The sequence below is a fragment of the Colossoma macropomum genome, unplaced genomic scaffold (genome assembly GCF_904425465.1).
Source record: "Colossoma macropomum unplaced genomic scaffold, Colossoma_macropomum, whole genome shotgun sequence".
In the NCBI taxonomy this organism is placed as follows: Eukaryota; Metazoa; Chordata; class Actinopteri; order Characiformes; family Serrasalmidae; genus Colossoma; species Colossoma macropomum.
The window spans coordinates 12576533-12591269 of record NW_023494801.1 but is presented as its reverse complement, the minus strand read 5'-3'; the positions used below and the strand labels follow the sequence as shown (position 1 = coordinate 12591269).

The following is a 14737-nucleotide window of genomic DNA, read 5'->3' as shown; positions in this document are numbered from 1 at the left end:
ACACAAAATGCCTTCATTTCAAGTGAACGTCGTTCTTCAACCTGAAAAAAAAACATTAAAAATTAAACTTGGTTAGTTTTTACACATTTTGTTCAAATTTGAGATCATTTGAGGGAGAATTGGCTATATTATTAGACTACAAAATGATGTCAATTTTTTTGGGACACCCTGTATATTGTGGCTTGGCCGGGGGAGGGGCCAACGCACACTGACTGGGGAAGCCTAACAAGGGCTGAAAGACACACACACAAACACCAGTGCGAGTGAACCAGAGTGCTTTATTTACACATAACCAAGTGAACAGATACCAAAACTTAAACATGGCTTGCTCAGCCTTACTTTATCCAGTCCTTTTTCTCTCTTTAGTCTTTAGCTCTCTCTTTAATCCTTGGCTCTCTCTCCTGGTGTGTGGCGTGCAGGTCAGCGGCCTCCTCTCTTTCACGCCAGGAAGTGAGCCAGTTAAAGAGTCTTTGCTCCTCTCCTCATTAGCCACAGCTGTGTTAAATCAAAGTAACGAAAGCCAGTCAATTTCAGGCAGATCCAACACGCTGTGGTTGCCTAAATCACATTTACAACTAAAAAAAGTTGTATCTAAATGCAGATGTAATCGTGTTTCCTTACTGATGGATAAATGTAGCCTGTGGAGCACTTTAATGTCTGGTGCCTGCTGATGATGAATGTACCAGTCTCACTGCTGCTTGCCAAGACGTTTCAGGGACTTCCCATCCCAGTTCATCCTCCCACTCACACCTAATGTGAGCCTGGATAAGGGAGGCAGGTGTTTGAGTAGTTTTGTACAAAATGGGCACTATGCTCCAGAAGATTTTTGCTTATCCTTCATCTATCCAGTTGCTCTCAGGGAATACCAAGGATGGTGAATACAAATCTGTGTACTTGGAGATTACTAAAGAAACTGAACAGGAATGTCAAACTATGACTTTCGCTATTCAAGTGAAATGAAACTGCCATTTTTAAAAAGGTCTCATACATAATTCCACATCTTGAAGCCTAAAACTGAAAGGCAAGATCAATAAAGGAAGGAGGAAATGGGGTGTTTTCTAGAATAGGGGTTGTGTCCAAACTTTTTACTGTGCATTTAGGAACTTGGATTCATTTAAATTCATATGCATGATTGCTTTCATGAATGTGTGTTTGTGTGTAGGAGAATCTCTCTGCCTGAGTCCTTCCTCACAGCTGACATCATCCTCAGTACTCTGCAGAACATTACTGAGGGTCTAGTGGTCTACCCTAAGGTAGGGCTGTATGCGTGTTGGAAGTGGGAACAAGTCACTAAGTTGCAACTAACAAATAAGTCTTTATACTCAGGTCCCGAGTCGAGATAGTTGAGTCTTGATTCAAGTCCTGAGTCAGTACAGGTGAGTCTCAAGTCGAGTCCCAGGTCAGTAGTCCTAATCTTCATGAGGAAAATGGTAAGTTTCTGCAGTAAGACTGGAATTTAAGTGCTGAGCTGGGCATATTGATGCTGTTGACGCTTTGCTTGTTGCCAGCTTATGGAGGCGAACTTCAGCTCTAATGCTTCACTTGTCTTCCGAAATAGACTGAGCATAAGCACAGTAACAGACATTTGACGATGTTGCTGTTTTTTCAATTTACCACAGGCAACAAATTCATTCACATGAAAAATAATTGACTGTTTACCCTCCCATCTGCAGTCAGACTCTACATGTTTCTTCCACTTTGAGTCTCGAGTCTTTCCAAGAGTCCGTGTCATTGGTGTTCAAGTCAAAGTGATTTTTTTTATTAAATTCGTGACTCAAGTCCGACTTGAGTCCTGTTGTTTGTTGCTCCAGTGAGGGAAGATTGTTCCTTATTACTATCAAGTTTGGTCTGTGCTTGTTTCCTTATCTGCGCCTCCTCTTTTTCAGTTGATGTTTGTTGTCCTTGATGCCTTCTGCAGGTGATTGAGAGGCATATTCGTTATGAACTGCCCTTTATGGCAACAGAGAACATCATCATGGCCATGGTGAAGGCAGGAGGAAACCGACAGGTAGGAATTTAATTGAAATGAATAAACTTTATTTGTCCCTCAGGGGCAATTCATAACTGGGCATATAAACATATGACACAAACATAACATGGACATCAACAGAAATCTTCATAAATAACATTAATAAATAAAATACTTGGTAAGCACATAGCTCACCATGAATAATCATTGATTAACCTGATGGCCTCAGGCACAAATGACACTCTGTTGGAGGGAAACACAGCCCTCTCTCGACTCTCTCACTAATCAGTTATGCCATTTAAATGCTGGTGCCTGAGGTGGAGTAATGACTTTTAAATAATTTTTTTATTAATGTGTTTGTTAGTTCAATGACATTGATTTTTGCAAATTGCTGATTGGTTACTATGGTCAGTATAAGTGGTGCATGACTCTCAGCGTAGTCTTTAAGCCCAATTCACACTCATCCAGTTAGCTGAGAAAACAGATTTTTGCAATTTTGTAGACAGACATTTTTAGAAATGCTATCACTAAAAATATGTGTCTGCACTGAAATGAAAAAAGGTTTCACATGACATTTTTTAAAACGTTAAAAGTCTACACTTTCTCTATCTTCTAAAACTCACCATTTTCAGATTTTCAGTTATTTTGGTTTGGTTTCCATCCTTTCGATTAATGCCTCTCATCAGAGTGTTTGGTTATAAATGAAAATGATTTAATTCTCTCACTGCTGGTCTTATTAACTTAAAACAAGGGCATACAGGAGTTTGGAATGGGCGTTGTTTTTTTTATGTAACAGACACACAGTCGTTGTGCCTGTTTTAACCTTTATTAGAAGCCGAAGAAGAAAGCCACATCTTCCTTTTTTACTCCCTCTGACTTTCATCAGTTGGTTGTGCTGCTGACACCATACAAACAAGGCAAAAATAAGAATTTCTGTCACAGTTTTTCTCCAGAGGAGAGGTCACTGTTGCTTTCTGCATGTTGCAAGGAAGTGATGTAAGTAATGTTTTAAACCTAAAGTCTGAAATTAGACATGTTAAGCCTTTTTAAAGGGAGACTGGTTAAAATGAAAAATGTAACAGTTGAAATATCTGTTGTAAACATGCCTTCTCACTTCCTACAGAGGTGCCACTGTAGTCTGTAGAGTGATTCAGTTTTTTCTGGTTTAAAAACTAGGAAAACCCCTTTTCTAATGTTATATCTTGAAGGTAGAAGAAATGTTTTGAAAAACTACATGCACTTTGGGGCAGATACCGATTTTTTGAGGGCAAGCTGATTTTTTGCTGATTTTTGCGGCTGATGCAGAAGGAAGCCAGATAGCTAGTAGTACTGCTAGAAAGTTGCATGTCACATCCATATTTATTAGCTTCAACATCTGTGGTTATGCTAGCTGTCATGCTTTCTGTATCAGCTCGGAGGGATTCCAAGTGGTTATATGACATTTACATGCTGGGTATTGTAGTGAGAGAACATTGTTGAAGGAAAACATGGAAACAATATAAAATTGTGATTTCTGTCAAACCACTGAGGCTGAGGAATATAATGCTGCCCTACATAATATTACATAACGTTACCAATAGGCTGAAAACTGCAAGCATAAAATTTCATTGTCATATTGGAGCGTCAACAGGGCTCTTTGAACACTTGTCTGCCACTCTCTCTCCACAATAGGACTGCCATGAGAAGATCCGGGTGTTGTCCCAGCAGGCAGCAGCGGTGGTTAAGCAGGAGGGAGGGGATAATGATCTTCTGGCTCGAGTGCAGGCTGACCCCTACTTCACCCCTATACTCAACCAGCTAGATACTCTTCTGGACCCCAAAACTTTCATAGGCCGAGCCCCACAACAGGTACCCGCGCACAAAGTGGTTCTTTCTGCCACTCTCTCTTTCAAGGACTCCATCTTATTTTTTTTTTCTACTGTGGGTCAATAACCACCCCATACCTAAGTTCTTGTTATGAGTTTATCCTACTCATTCTGAAAGTAAAGACATTTAACGCTTAAGCCTACTGGGCCTACCTGTGTCACAGCCAGTACAATAAAAAATAAACATTACTTGCCCTCTGCCTCTCTATGATTAATTGGTTTAATACTGGTGCAATTTGAATTTAACCAGTCCGTCTGCTTATTGCAAGCAGTGACAGAATATCATAGGGTTCTGGAAGCATTAAAAACACTGTTATCCAAACCAGCACACTCTAGTGATCTGCAGGCCTGTACTCAGGGGGGAGGCAGTGGTTCATAGTGGGCCGGTAACAGCACTTTGTCAGAAAAACAAGTGAAAAAATTATTACCTTATTACCTTTATTCTTACCTTTATTCAGTTCATTTTAACTGTTTGTGTGAACACTCCACCCATACTGGGGTCTCCACCAGAACTGAACCTCATGGGTCTCGATCCGCTTTCAAGTGAACCTTGTACCAGTTTATTTGTCTTTGCCATACAAGGGACTTTACCATCAGATTGCGCTTTTCTCTTCTGCTAGTAGCTCGTCAGCACTGTACTGTCTGCATAATCTGCCTGTTTGAACTCTTCAGATGTTCGTATCATTCTTGCAGCACAAGCTGCTGCTAATAACAGCAGACAAGCAACAAATTAATTGCAATGATATGATATGCATTTGATTTTGGCTTACAGATCGGCAAATGTATTTTTGCCAAGCAATAGTGACCTGATTGGGTACAGTCAGATTGATAAACCAGTTGAAAAGAAGCAGATATCAAAGAGGGTGGGGGGGCGACACTGCTAATACGATGGACTGCAAGTTCTAAAGCTGACCGTTGTTTCCCTAACCACAGTAGCAGTTATTAATAGCACAAGTGATTGCAAACTTTTTGAACATTTGAACAAACATCACAACACTCACACTCTCTCTTTGTCTGTCTGCCTGTCTGTCTGTCTGCCAGGTGGCCAGGTTTCTTGCAGAAGAAGTCAAGCCTGTCCTCGAGCCTTATAAGAGCAAAATGGATGTTAAGATTGAGCTGGAGCTTTAAGGCAACCAAATTTTTTTGTAACATCAATACTGAATGTCAGTATCTGAATTGTAATGAGGGTTGTTGTCATGTTTATACAAAATAATGTGTATACAATAAACCTTGTAGTTTTGTTGAGCATCTCTTATGTCATGTCAGTGTTCTATTCTCATAAACCAAGAACAGAAATAAGTGTGTGTATATAGGGGTGTGTACAAGTCAACTCTGAATATGTGGAGAATGTTGAGATCAGTACTCAGTGGTAGCTTAGTTAATCAGTGCTAAGAACCCCACCTCTCTTACATGGTAGCATGTCAACAAATAGTTTCCAACAAGAGAATGTTAAGGTTTTGTGTTAAGATAAATTGGGATTGAGAAGATAAGTAGGTTGAAATCCCCAAGACTCCTGTTTTTTTCTGTTAATGATTTCCTTTGGTTTCAGCAGTGACGAGTTTAAATTAATTACAATACCAGATGGTACCTTTAGAAATGTACTACTGGAGTATTGTAGTGTTTCTTTATCTTTTACAGTATATTACATTACATGTGTCTTATTGGCTATGTGAATGAAGGCTGTAACAATCCTGCAAACAGCTTGACTAATTGAATCCTAAAGTCTGATTGACTACTGGAATTCTTCTATCTGATTGGTTTCTTGACTACTACACTGTGATTGGCTAGTTCAATGCTGTGTTTTGTCCTGCTACCGGATCCCTGAACTCTGGTTGGCTAGTTCTGCAGTCTGGCTGTCTGAGTCAAAATTAGAGCAGGACTCCAGTAGCCAACCAGTTGGTTAGTGGAATCCTGTTGTCTGCTTGACTAGTCCTTTACTGTGCTCTGGAGTCCTGCTATTTAATTAGCTACTGGGGTCCTGCACCCTCATTGGCTAGTTGAATCCTGCAATTTGGTTAGCTACTGGAATCCTGTGCATTGACAGGCAAGCCGAATCCTGTAACCTGATTTGGCTAGTTCATTCCTGTAATCTGAATGGCTATTTTAGTGCTATGTTCTGATTGTCTGCTTAAATCCTGTAATTTGATTGGCTACTAAAATGCTACACTATGATTGTCTAGTTCATTTGAATCCTTTGCTTTGCTTGGTTACTTCAGTTGAATTCAGAATGTGACTTCTGAATCTTGTCTTAATGTTTCCTAACTGCAATTACAACTAAATTTGCGACCATATTAACCATGTTTTCTGACCATTTGAGGTAACTGCAATCTGATTGGCTAATACAGTGCTGCATTCTGACTTACTGTGCTGTGCTTGGTTACTTCAATTGGCTTTTGTCTATTTAAATTTTGAATCCTGTCCTAATATATACTAATTACAATTAAATTAAATGTATGTACATAATTCCCTATATATAACTGAGTGTAAAAGAATCTGCTGCTTTGATTAAGAGGGTGTGTGTCTGTACAATTGGACATTTGTCCACATAGGCTACTCCAAAGGAAACTCGTGCAATAAAGTTGTAAATTAATGATGGTGGTGCAAGGTCCACAGTAGCAGCAAGGCAAATAATTACTGCAATAACACAGAATAACCCTGAATCTTCTCTATGGACACTTCTACATTAATAACGCTCCTATTAAATTTCTGTAGACCTAAGCATGGGCATGGTCACATTCAGTCTTCTCATTGCTGTCTTAATCAGTGAAATCAGACATTTCAGAATCATCGTCTTGTCTATGTAACGTTACATCTTCATTTCATATAAAGTGGTTCGTCAAAACACCCTCTCTGCTCCCTTTGGCTAAAGCATTTCACCACTTCTTTAATTTACGCACATGGACCTGTTTCAGTGTCCACTGAAGCTGCTCTCTATCGCTAGAGACACACCCCAAATCATGACATTGTCTCTAGTTTGAATCAGTGTATTCATCATCACCACAGTAGTCATCATCATCTTTTAGACTTCAGGCACATGCAAACAGTCTGTATTTGTTCACTGCAGTAATATGATGATCTTGCAGTTATTATTCATATCTCTTGTGTAATAAAGCTGCAAGGCAGGGCAAAGTGCAGTCCTCCCTGATAACACTACAGTGGTATAATACAGGCCCTGCATTCTCAGCTCAGAGTGGGGAAGTGGGATTTTAAACCCAAGTGGACACACAGACGAATACACACGACCCAAGAACACGTGAGTTTTAAGCGAGTTTGTTGTCTTTCCTCTGTCTTGATTTGCTGTGCTTTTTTCTGCTCCAGCTTTATTTTAATTGCTATACGTTTGCTTTTGACTTCTAAATGTGTTCTTGGACCTTTCTCTATCTGTCTTTCTTGAAACAAAGAGTTCTACTTACATCTCTGTGCCAAGAAGGCTCTAAGAAGTGTCTGTAAGCCCAAGATCTATAACACTAGGCAACTTGTTGGTCTACCAGTCTCTGGGAGTCCCTTTCTCTCTGTAGTTTATCAAAAATATGCTGGGTTTGAATGTAAATGTGTAATAAGTGAGAATTTGGTTGAAAATATCTTCAACAGCCATAGAGTAAATGCCATTTGCTAAAATATGATTATGCATATGCTTAATATTATTACTCTTCATATTATTTAATATGATTCTAGATTGCTGAACAGTGTGAAAAAATGTTTTTGTATTTTTAAGTAACCAGGCTGCCTTAAAATTCAAAATTAAAAACATTAAATTATTGTTCTATTAAATGGCTTAAATTGCACGTTTTTTTTTGTTGTTTTTTTTTAAACATTTTTGGGAAATTCAGAGTGGTTTGTTTTTTTGGGAAACTTCCTAACTCAGATTTCTATACAGTGGTAGTAATAGTGTACTTGTATTTACTGTACTGATGCTTGTGTTTAGTGACAATTTATGAAAACATTTTGAAAACACCATTGACTCTTTGGCTGCCATGGGCATAAAAGTAGGAAAAATCATGGTCTGGCCACCATCATCCCCTGATCTCAATCCTATTAGAAACCTGTGGAGCATCCTTTAAAGGAAGATCTATGAGGGTGGGTGTCAGTATAGCTCAAAACAGCAGCTCTAGGAGGGAATACTGGCATCCTCAAATGAAATACAGGCATAAACTACACATGGACTTTTAATTTTACTTTTATTTTTTGAAAAATTATCTGTCCATGCAGCAAATATGACAGATTTCTGTTTGAAATTAAATAAATATTATTAAATGTTTTCAAAAACTGCATTCTGCATAATAATTTGGAGCAACGTATTTTGTGTTCTTTTCAAAATATCAATTAAGCAACTGCCAGTATCCGCACTGTGACATAATAATGGCACACTGGCACGTGCATAATAATTTGGAACATGGTGTATATGTGCTTCCTTTTCTGACTGATGATTCATAACTGACAATAACAGATGATGTATAACTGCTTTAAATGATGTAGTCTCTATATGACAGTCATCAGCATTTGGCATATTCATGATAAAGTATAAACAGTAGGATAACTATGATGTGAGCTAAGAGACTGCTGTTATGCATTAGCGCAGAGGTCATCAACCCTCTACCTTCCTGCAGAGTCTAGTTCCAACCACCACTGCCACACCTGCTCCAGCTAACAAGCTTCTTCAGAGGATCTTAATTGGTTGGGTTAGATGCATTAGTGTTAGGTTAGAGGGGTGCAAACCTGTTACAACATAACTCTTCATGATAGTAGATCTCCAGGAGGAAGGCTTGTGACCACTGGATTAGTGTGTTATGTGATGTGTTGACAGGAGATTTGATTGGTCCATCATGTGGGCATGGGCGCTGCTTCCGGTTATCCTGGCAGTGTTTGGCACTGTGGGCATGTGGGCTGTGTAAGCTGCAGTTTTCTGTTCTTCTCCTTTTTCTGTCCAGTATTTGGCCGTCCTCTGCCACTCACTGACTGTGTTTCCATGGCAGGTTTGGTATAGCTGTATCTAATGAAACAGTTAATCTGACTGCTGGGTTCCCGTACATCAGGTATGCACAATAATACTTTATTACTCATCAAAAAATTCAAACAGTAATACACAAATGCATGGTTCACATGAATGATGTGCTCCATTTGTTTATGTCTAGTCTGATTATAAAAAATAGGCTGTGCTGCAACATGTGTAAGTAAATTTAGTAAACTTTTTATACAGAACAATGTTTTTTTTTTTTCTTCTAAAACCATATGTCAAAACCATATTATTATGAATACTGATCTTTTTTTAAAATACATAATCAGTTTTTATAAACATAAAAAAAAAAATTAAATAATGTTGTCCCAAAATTGTTGTCACTGGTGTTACTGGAACATTTATAATACATTTTTAAGTATTTGCTCATATTCAGTTTAATTATGTTTGGGGTCACAAGGTCAGTGATAAAGTTGTATTTCTAGGCTTTGAATGGAAGTTGATAGCTTCTTCCAGTTATTCACAAATGCATCTATTTTGTGCACTTCAGTCTTTAGCAATAACTTCAGTCTCAGGTGTTACACTTTGTAAAACTCCACTAAGTGATATTTATTCAAAATAATTTCAACACTGCTGTGCAAAAACAGGGACCAAGCCCATAATGCCTTTTTTCTGTAATTATTTTTATTTATTTATTTTTTTTTTTTAACTAATGGTTTTGACCTGGTCATTGTCAATATTTAAACTATATGAGAATATTTGGACTCACATTCAACACAAACTAGCTTGGTAATATTTTTGAAACCATCAGTGCTGAGTGAAACAATACTGACTCTTCATTCTGTAAAAGACTGCAAGTTTACCCACAAGACTTCAACATTTAAAGAAATCAAATGGAAGAGCTCTCTTATACCAGTTGCTTTATCTATTGTCTTAATGCTTGCTAATTTACTCACTAATGATTAGTGGTAAAGACCATTACAAGCTTAAGGTTTTGGGCTTGGCCCATTTTTTTGCACAGGCGTAATCTTTTTTTTTTATTTCTCTCATTACAATGATGTCATTTTGGTGATAGAATGAGACACAAGGATCATAGCAGTACCCCATAAAAGTACTTAAATGCAGCATTTTGCGGTGACCTTTTAGTAACATCAGTGACATTAATGCTACTTACATTTTTATTTTATCAATAAATGTCAAATATTTTGAATGCAAAATTTTGTTTTTATTCAAAGTGTTAACAGATAATCCTGAACAATATTGTAAGATTTCATTTTAAGAATCTAGAAATTGTTATTTTTCTTCCAAATGCCTCACTCAGAGAATGATCCATAAAATGACCGTCATTGTTTTCCTTAGCACTTGTGGCTCGTATAACCCTCAGAGCTGTCTGTTCTCCCAGATTTGCAACATCTGTTCAGTACTGGGTAAGTTTTTCTCAGAGCTTTCTATGGGTGCCCAATATAACAATATCAGTGTCATTCAGTAGGAAAGTGCTCTAATATTATTATTATTATTATTATTATTATTATTATTATTATTATTATTCCTAGTAGTAGAAGTAGTAGTAGTAGTAGTAATTAAAATGAATAAAATTAAAAATGTTATTCATTTATTATAAAAACAGATTTAGACCACTGCACTGCTATTCTGCTGGTGCAGTTTCTTTATTCCAATTTCTTCACAAACCTCAATAAAACACAACATATATTGTTCTATTTTTGCCACATTGCACGTAATTCTGCCTCAGCATGCGACCACATACAGTATTATAAAACAGTTCATTTCTGAGAGGCCTACCAGTGAATAAATAGTAATAAATACATAGTAGTTCCTCATTCTCTCTCTCTTACTTCCTCACTCTCTCTCTCTTTCGCTCACTGTCTTTCTCGTTCTAGCTCTGTGGATTGTGATTATAAGGTTCCAGCAGGTGAGGGATCTGGGCTGTGCGTCCCGTGTGAACACATGCAGTATTGTTCTTGGATTTATCTCCTCAATAGGCATCTCAGTGCTGGGAAACTTCCAGGTGCGTCTCTGTATGTGTCGGCTATGTATGCTACAGGCCTGAAGTTTGGAAGCAACATTGACTTTGTACAAACCTCAGTTCTAAAAAAACAGCATGTGAAAAATATGCAAATAAAAACAGAAAGCAGTGATTTGTGAATCCTCTTTGACCTTTATTTAAATGATAACAGTACAAAGACAAGATATTTGATGTTTTACCTTGTCAGCATTATTTTATATAAATATATATAAATATACACCCATTCTGAAGTTTTTGAAGCCTGCAATATGTTCCAAAAAAAGTAGAGACAGGTGCAATTTAAAGACTAGGAACTTTGTAAATGCTGTGGTCAGCTGAGGCTGTACTGTGCACAGCAGAATCTGTGTGTGTCTGAGCTCAAGCTCATCTGAAATGGACTGATCCAGAGTGGAAATGTGTATTGTGGCCTGAAAAGTCACACTTTCAGATTGTTTATAGTAATTATATCATGTCGTCTGGGCCAAAGAAGAAAAGAATCATCCAGATTGTTACCAGCATAAAGTTTGAAAGCCAGCATCTGTCATGGTATGAGAGTGTATTAGTGCCTATAGAGGATAACTCATACATCTTTGAAGACATCATGTACACTGAAAGATAAATGCACATTTTGGAGGAACAAATGCTGAATTCTAGAATCTTTTTCAGAGACATCTATACTTATTTCATCATGAAAATGGCAGGAAAACTTCTGCACGTTACAACAGCCTTCATATTCAGTGATTGCAGCTGCTAAACTGACCTGCCTGCAGTCCAGAACTTTCTACCAATGAAAATTTGAGCCGCAAATTACAACAAAGGCTCTCTGCAGTTGCACAGTTGAAGACTGGTGTAAAAAAAAAAAAAGAATGACAAAAGAATTCTTTCAAAACTGGATCATTTGGTGTCTTTAGTCCCCAAACAATAATTTAGTGTAGTTAAACTCATAAACATGCTCCTGTTCTAACTTCTTTGGAACATGTTGCAGGCATCGTATTTGGAACAATAAAGTTCATCTCATATCATGAGAAAAAAAGTTGTGTTAGTTACTGTGAACTTGGCTCCATTTTAATACTTTGAAAAAATCCCGGCCTGCTTCCTTACTTTTGGCCTCCCATATTTTTTGGTCTTGTCATATTAGTCAGTGTACTTGTCAGTCATTCATGAATGAGTGTGACTGATTTTTTGTTTCTCTCATCCTCAGCAATCAGTGGATATGAAAGTTCACTTGCTTGGGGCTTTCCTGGCGTTTTATGTGGGTTTGGCTTATTTCTGGATTCAGGCATGGCTCACCTACCATGCTGAGCCATCATGTCACAGGAAGTGGGCAGGACCGTCAAGGATTGTCTTCTGCAGTCTTTGTACCTGCCTGATTCTTGCCAGTATCCTTTACACAACAGTTAAACATAAGAGCTGAATCAACTGAACTGGTTTATCTATATTTTGTTGATTGGAGAAGAATTGAGTTTCTTAGAGAGGACTGACTTACTCTTGCTATTATTGAAGTTGTATCCAATTTAAATATGGCTTTTTTCTCATAACAGTGAGCAATTAAATTCAAAATGCTTTCTGATACAGGCTAAAGCATAATCTGTGCATGATTAGACTGATTCATAATTATATAATTAACAAATCATGAACAAATCTAGTCGTTTTCTATGCATCAGTCTTCACACTGCCACTATACCCAGAATGGAAGGCACTCGATTAGCAACTCTGTGTTAAATGAGTCACCCCATGCTGATACATACATAAACACACATCCTTCCTTCAACCTTAACCTCAGTGTCTCAGTGACTGTCCTACATAACGTAGGCTACCGTTCAGCAGGGGCCATTTGTGAGTGGGCTGCTGTCATGTGCTTCTTCGTTCTGTTCGGAGTTTTCACAGCTGAGTTTCGGCACATCGACTTCCACAAACTCCATGTGCAACGTGAGGGATTCAGCAAAAGTGGCAGTGATTTTACAATGGAACCGTCCCAATAAAGAACTACAGGATGCCTGAAAGGACCCTTAACTATCACATACAAATGCTCATGGTCAAGTGGGAGCATCACTTACAGCACATCAGTAAATGCCTAAGAACCATAAATCCTTTTCCTCTTCATGCTAAAGAATGAGAACATTTTCTAAAGGATATATTAAACGTCTTTACGAAAGAAGCCTAATGTATGCCTAAGTACTAATTTATGCTCTATGTATGCAAAAAACATCCTATACAGAGAACAAACTTTAATATAGACATTTTCTGTTAATTTTAGTCACAATTTCTATTTATTTGGAAAAAAATAGAATGTAAAATATAAGATGTGCTATTATGTTTGTACAGGCCACATTTTATATTTCATATTTATTTTCTAGAGGTCATTTACATATGAGTCTCAAAGGAACAACAGCAGTCTGTTTAATTGTAATGCAGTGGTCACCAACCCTCCACCTGGAGATCTACTTTTCTGCAGAGCTTAGCTCCAACCTCTGAATGTAAATGCATAGACTGCTGAAATATGAATGATTGTAAAACATACTAATGTATTTGTGTGTGCATTTGAATAAATATTATGTTCTGACTTATTTAAACTTCCTCACCATGATCGGGACTTTATTTTGACGCACATGGATTTTGAACAGGTACTGAATAAACATAACTACACGCAACAATAAAACAATATTTTTAGATACAAGGAGAAAACTGTACAATAAAACATTTCGTAGAACAAATGCAATATATAGATAAAATGATCAGCCAAATGAGTCCAATTAAATGTAAAATACATCATTCCTTAGTACACTATCACAGTACAAGTACAGGCTCTGTGTGTGAGAGAATGAGTCAGCACTATTAAAATGAGCCCTGAATATTTTAGAGTTTTCCTTCTCTAACAAACTCATTGTAACTCAGGTAGGGCTTGTTGCTGATCAGGTGTGTTCCCACACTGTAAAACCAATTTGCTGCATTAAAGTTAACTGAACTTCTACTATAAGCAAAGAAAACAAAATCTGTGTTTTAGGTAGATTTATCTTAGTCTTTTTAAGGCAGCCTGTTAACTTTTTTTTTTATTAAAATACCAATCTATAGTCCAGAGTGCAACATTTTATTGCTTATATACTCAGAAGACTTAAAAGTGATTCTCCTAAAATTCCTTAGGATAAAATAGCATCAGTGAAAAAGCAGACATACTAGAGATATAAAGGAGAAATAAGAGATTAGTAGCAGATAAACAGGAGTCTTATTACCTTGGTAAATCTGTGTGACTGAGGACGCACATGTGAGACTTGTTATTCTTTCCATCTGATCTCATGGTTGTCTAAACTACAAACATTTAAAGGAGATCTCCTTTTTCATTAATCTTTTCTCTGGGTTGGAATCAGGGAAAGCGCTGAAATATGAAGGGCAGGGGGTACTTCAGGCCCAGGATTGGGAAACACTGTCGTAAATAAATGACATCATGATTGTCATGAGTTTAAAAAACATCTGTGTGTAATAGCATGTCAGTGTAAGAGTGCAGTGTGGAAGATTTCACTGGATGGTTTTAAAGAGTCAATAGCTGGCCATGCACCCAGGAAGGATATATGCAGGTGTACTCTAGATGACCACCGTTACTCTTAACTCTCCTAAATGTTTTAACAGATAAAATGAAGAATCAGGACATTCCATTATTTTCTTTTTACACTCAAGTAAATATATTGCTGGGCATGAGCTGATCACACAATGACTAACTCAGAACTCTGGTGTTGATCAATCACTGTTGTTGTTCATTCAGAGTTCTAGGAATTACTTTAGCACTGGCCATGCTATGTGTAACTAATTCACTTAAAGGATGGGAACTGGATCAGGACACTCTTCTTTTAAAGACGTGAGTGAAAAAGTGAAAGGTAAACCAGACACTTTACGAATACACTAATTCGAATAGTATTGTGTTCAAATATGAT

At 37.5% G+C, this 14737-nt stretch overlaps 2 protein-coding genes across 3 annotated transcripts in view; both read left to right on the top strand.

Annotated features, from left to right (window-relative positions):
* adsl (adenylosuccinate lyase) overlaps positions 1-5084 on the top strand; it is a 47139-nt gene extending 42055 nt beyond the window's left edge. Inside the window, exons 10-13 of the mRNA XM_036590475.1 lie at positions 1163-1253; positions 1919-2008; positions 3641-3817; positions 4876-5084. Coding sequence (XP_036446368.1) covers positions 1163-1253; positions 1919-2008; positions 3641-3817; positions 4876-4962 — 445 coding nt within the window. The 3' untranslated portion in view covers positions 4963-5084. The remainder of the gene's footprint in view (positions 1-1162; positions 1254-1918; positions 2009-3640; positions 3818-4875) is intronic.
* A 1934-nt stretch (positions 5085-7018) lies between these two features.
* tmem150b (transmembrane protein 150B) lies at positions 7019-13384 on the top strand. Of its 2 annotated transcripts, none has more exons than XM_036590479.1 (7): positions 7019-7086; positions 8634-8722; positions 8808-8867; positions 10148-10215; positions 10687-10814; positions 12013-12190; positions 12603-13384. In XM_036590479.1, the coding sequence occupies exons 2-7, from the start codon at positions 8658-8660 to the stop codon at positions 12791-12793; spliced, it is 690 nt and encodes a 229-aa protein (XP_036446372.1). In that variant the 5' UTR covers positions 7019-7086; positions 8634-8657; the 3' UTR covers positions 12794-13384. The 2 variants fall into 2 exon arrangements, with proteins under 2 accessions (XP_036446372.1, XP_036446370.1); XM_036590477.1 differs by having other exon boundaries at positions 7020-7087; positions 8639-8722.
* The last annotated feature ends 1353 nt before the right edge of the window (positions 13385-14737 follow it).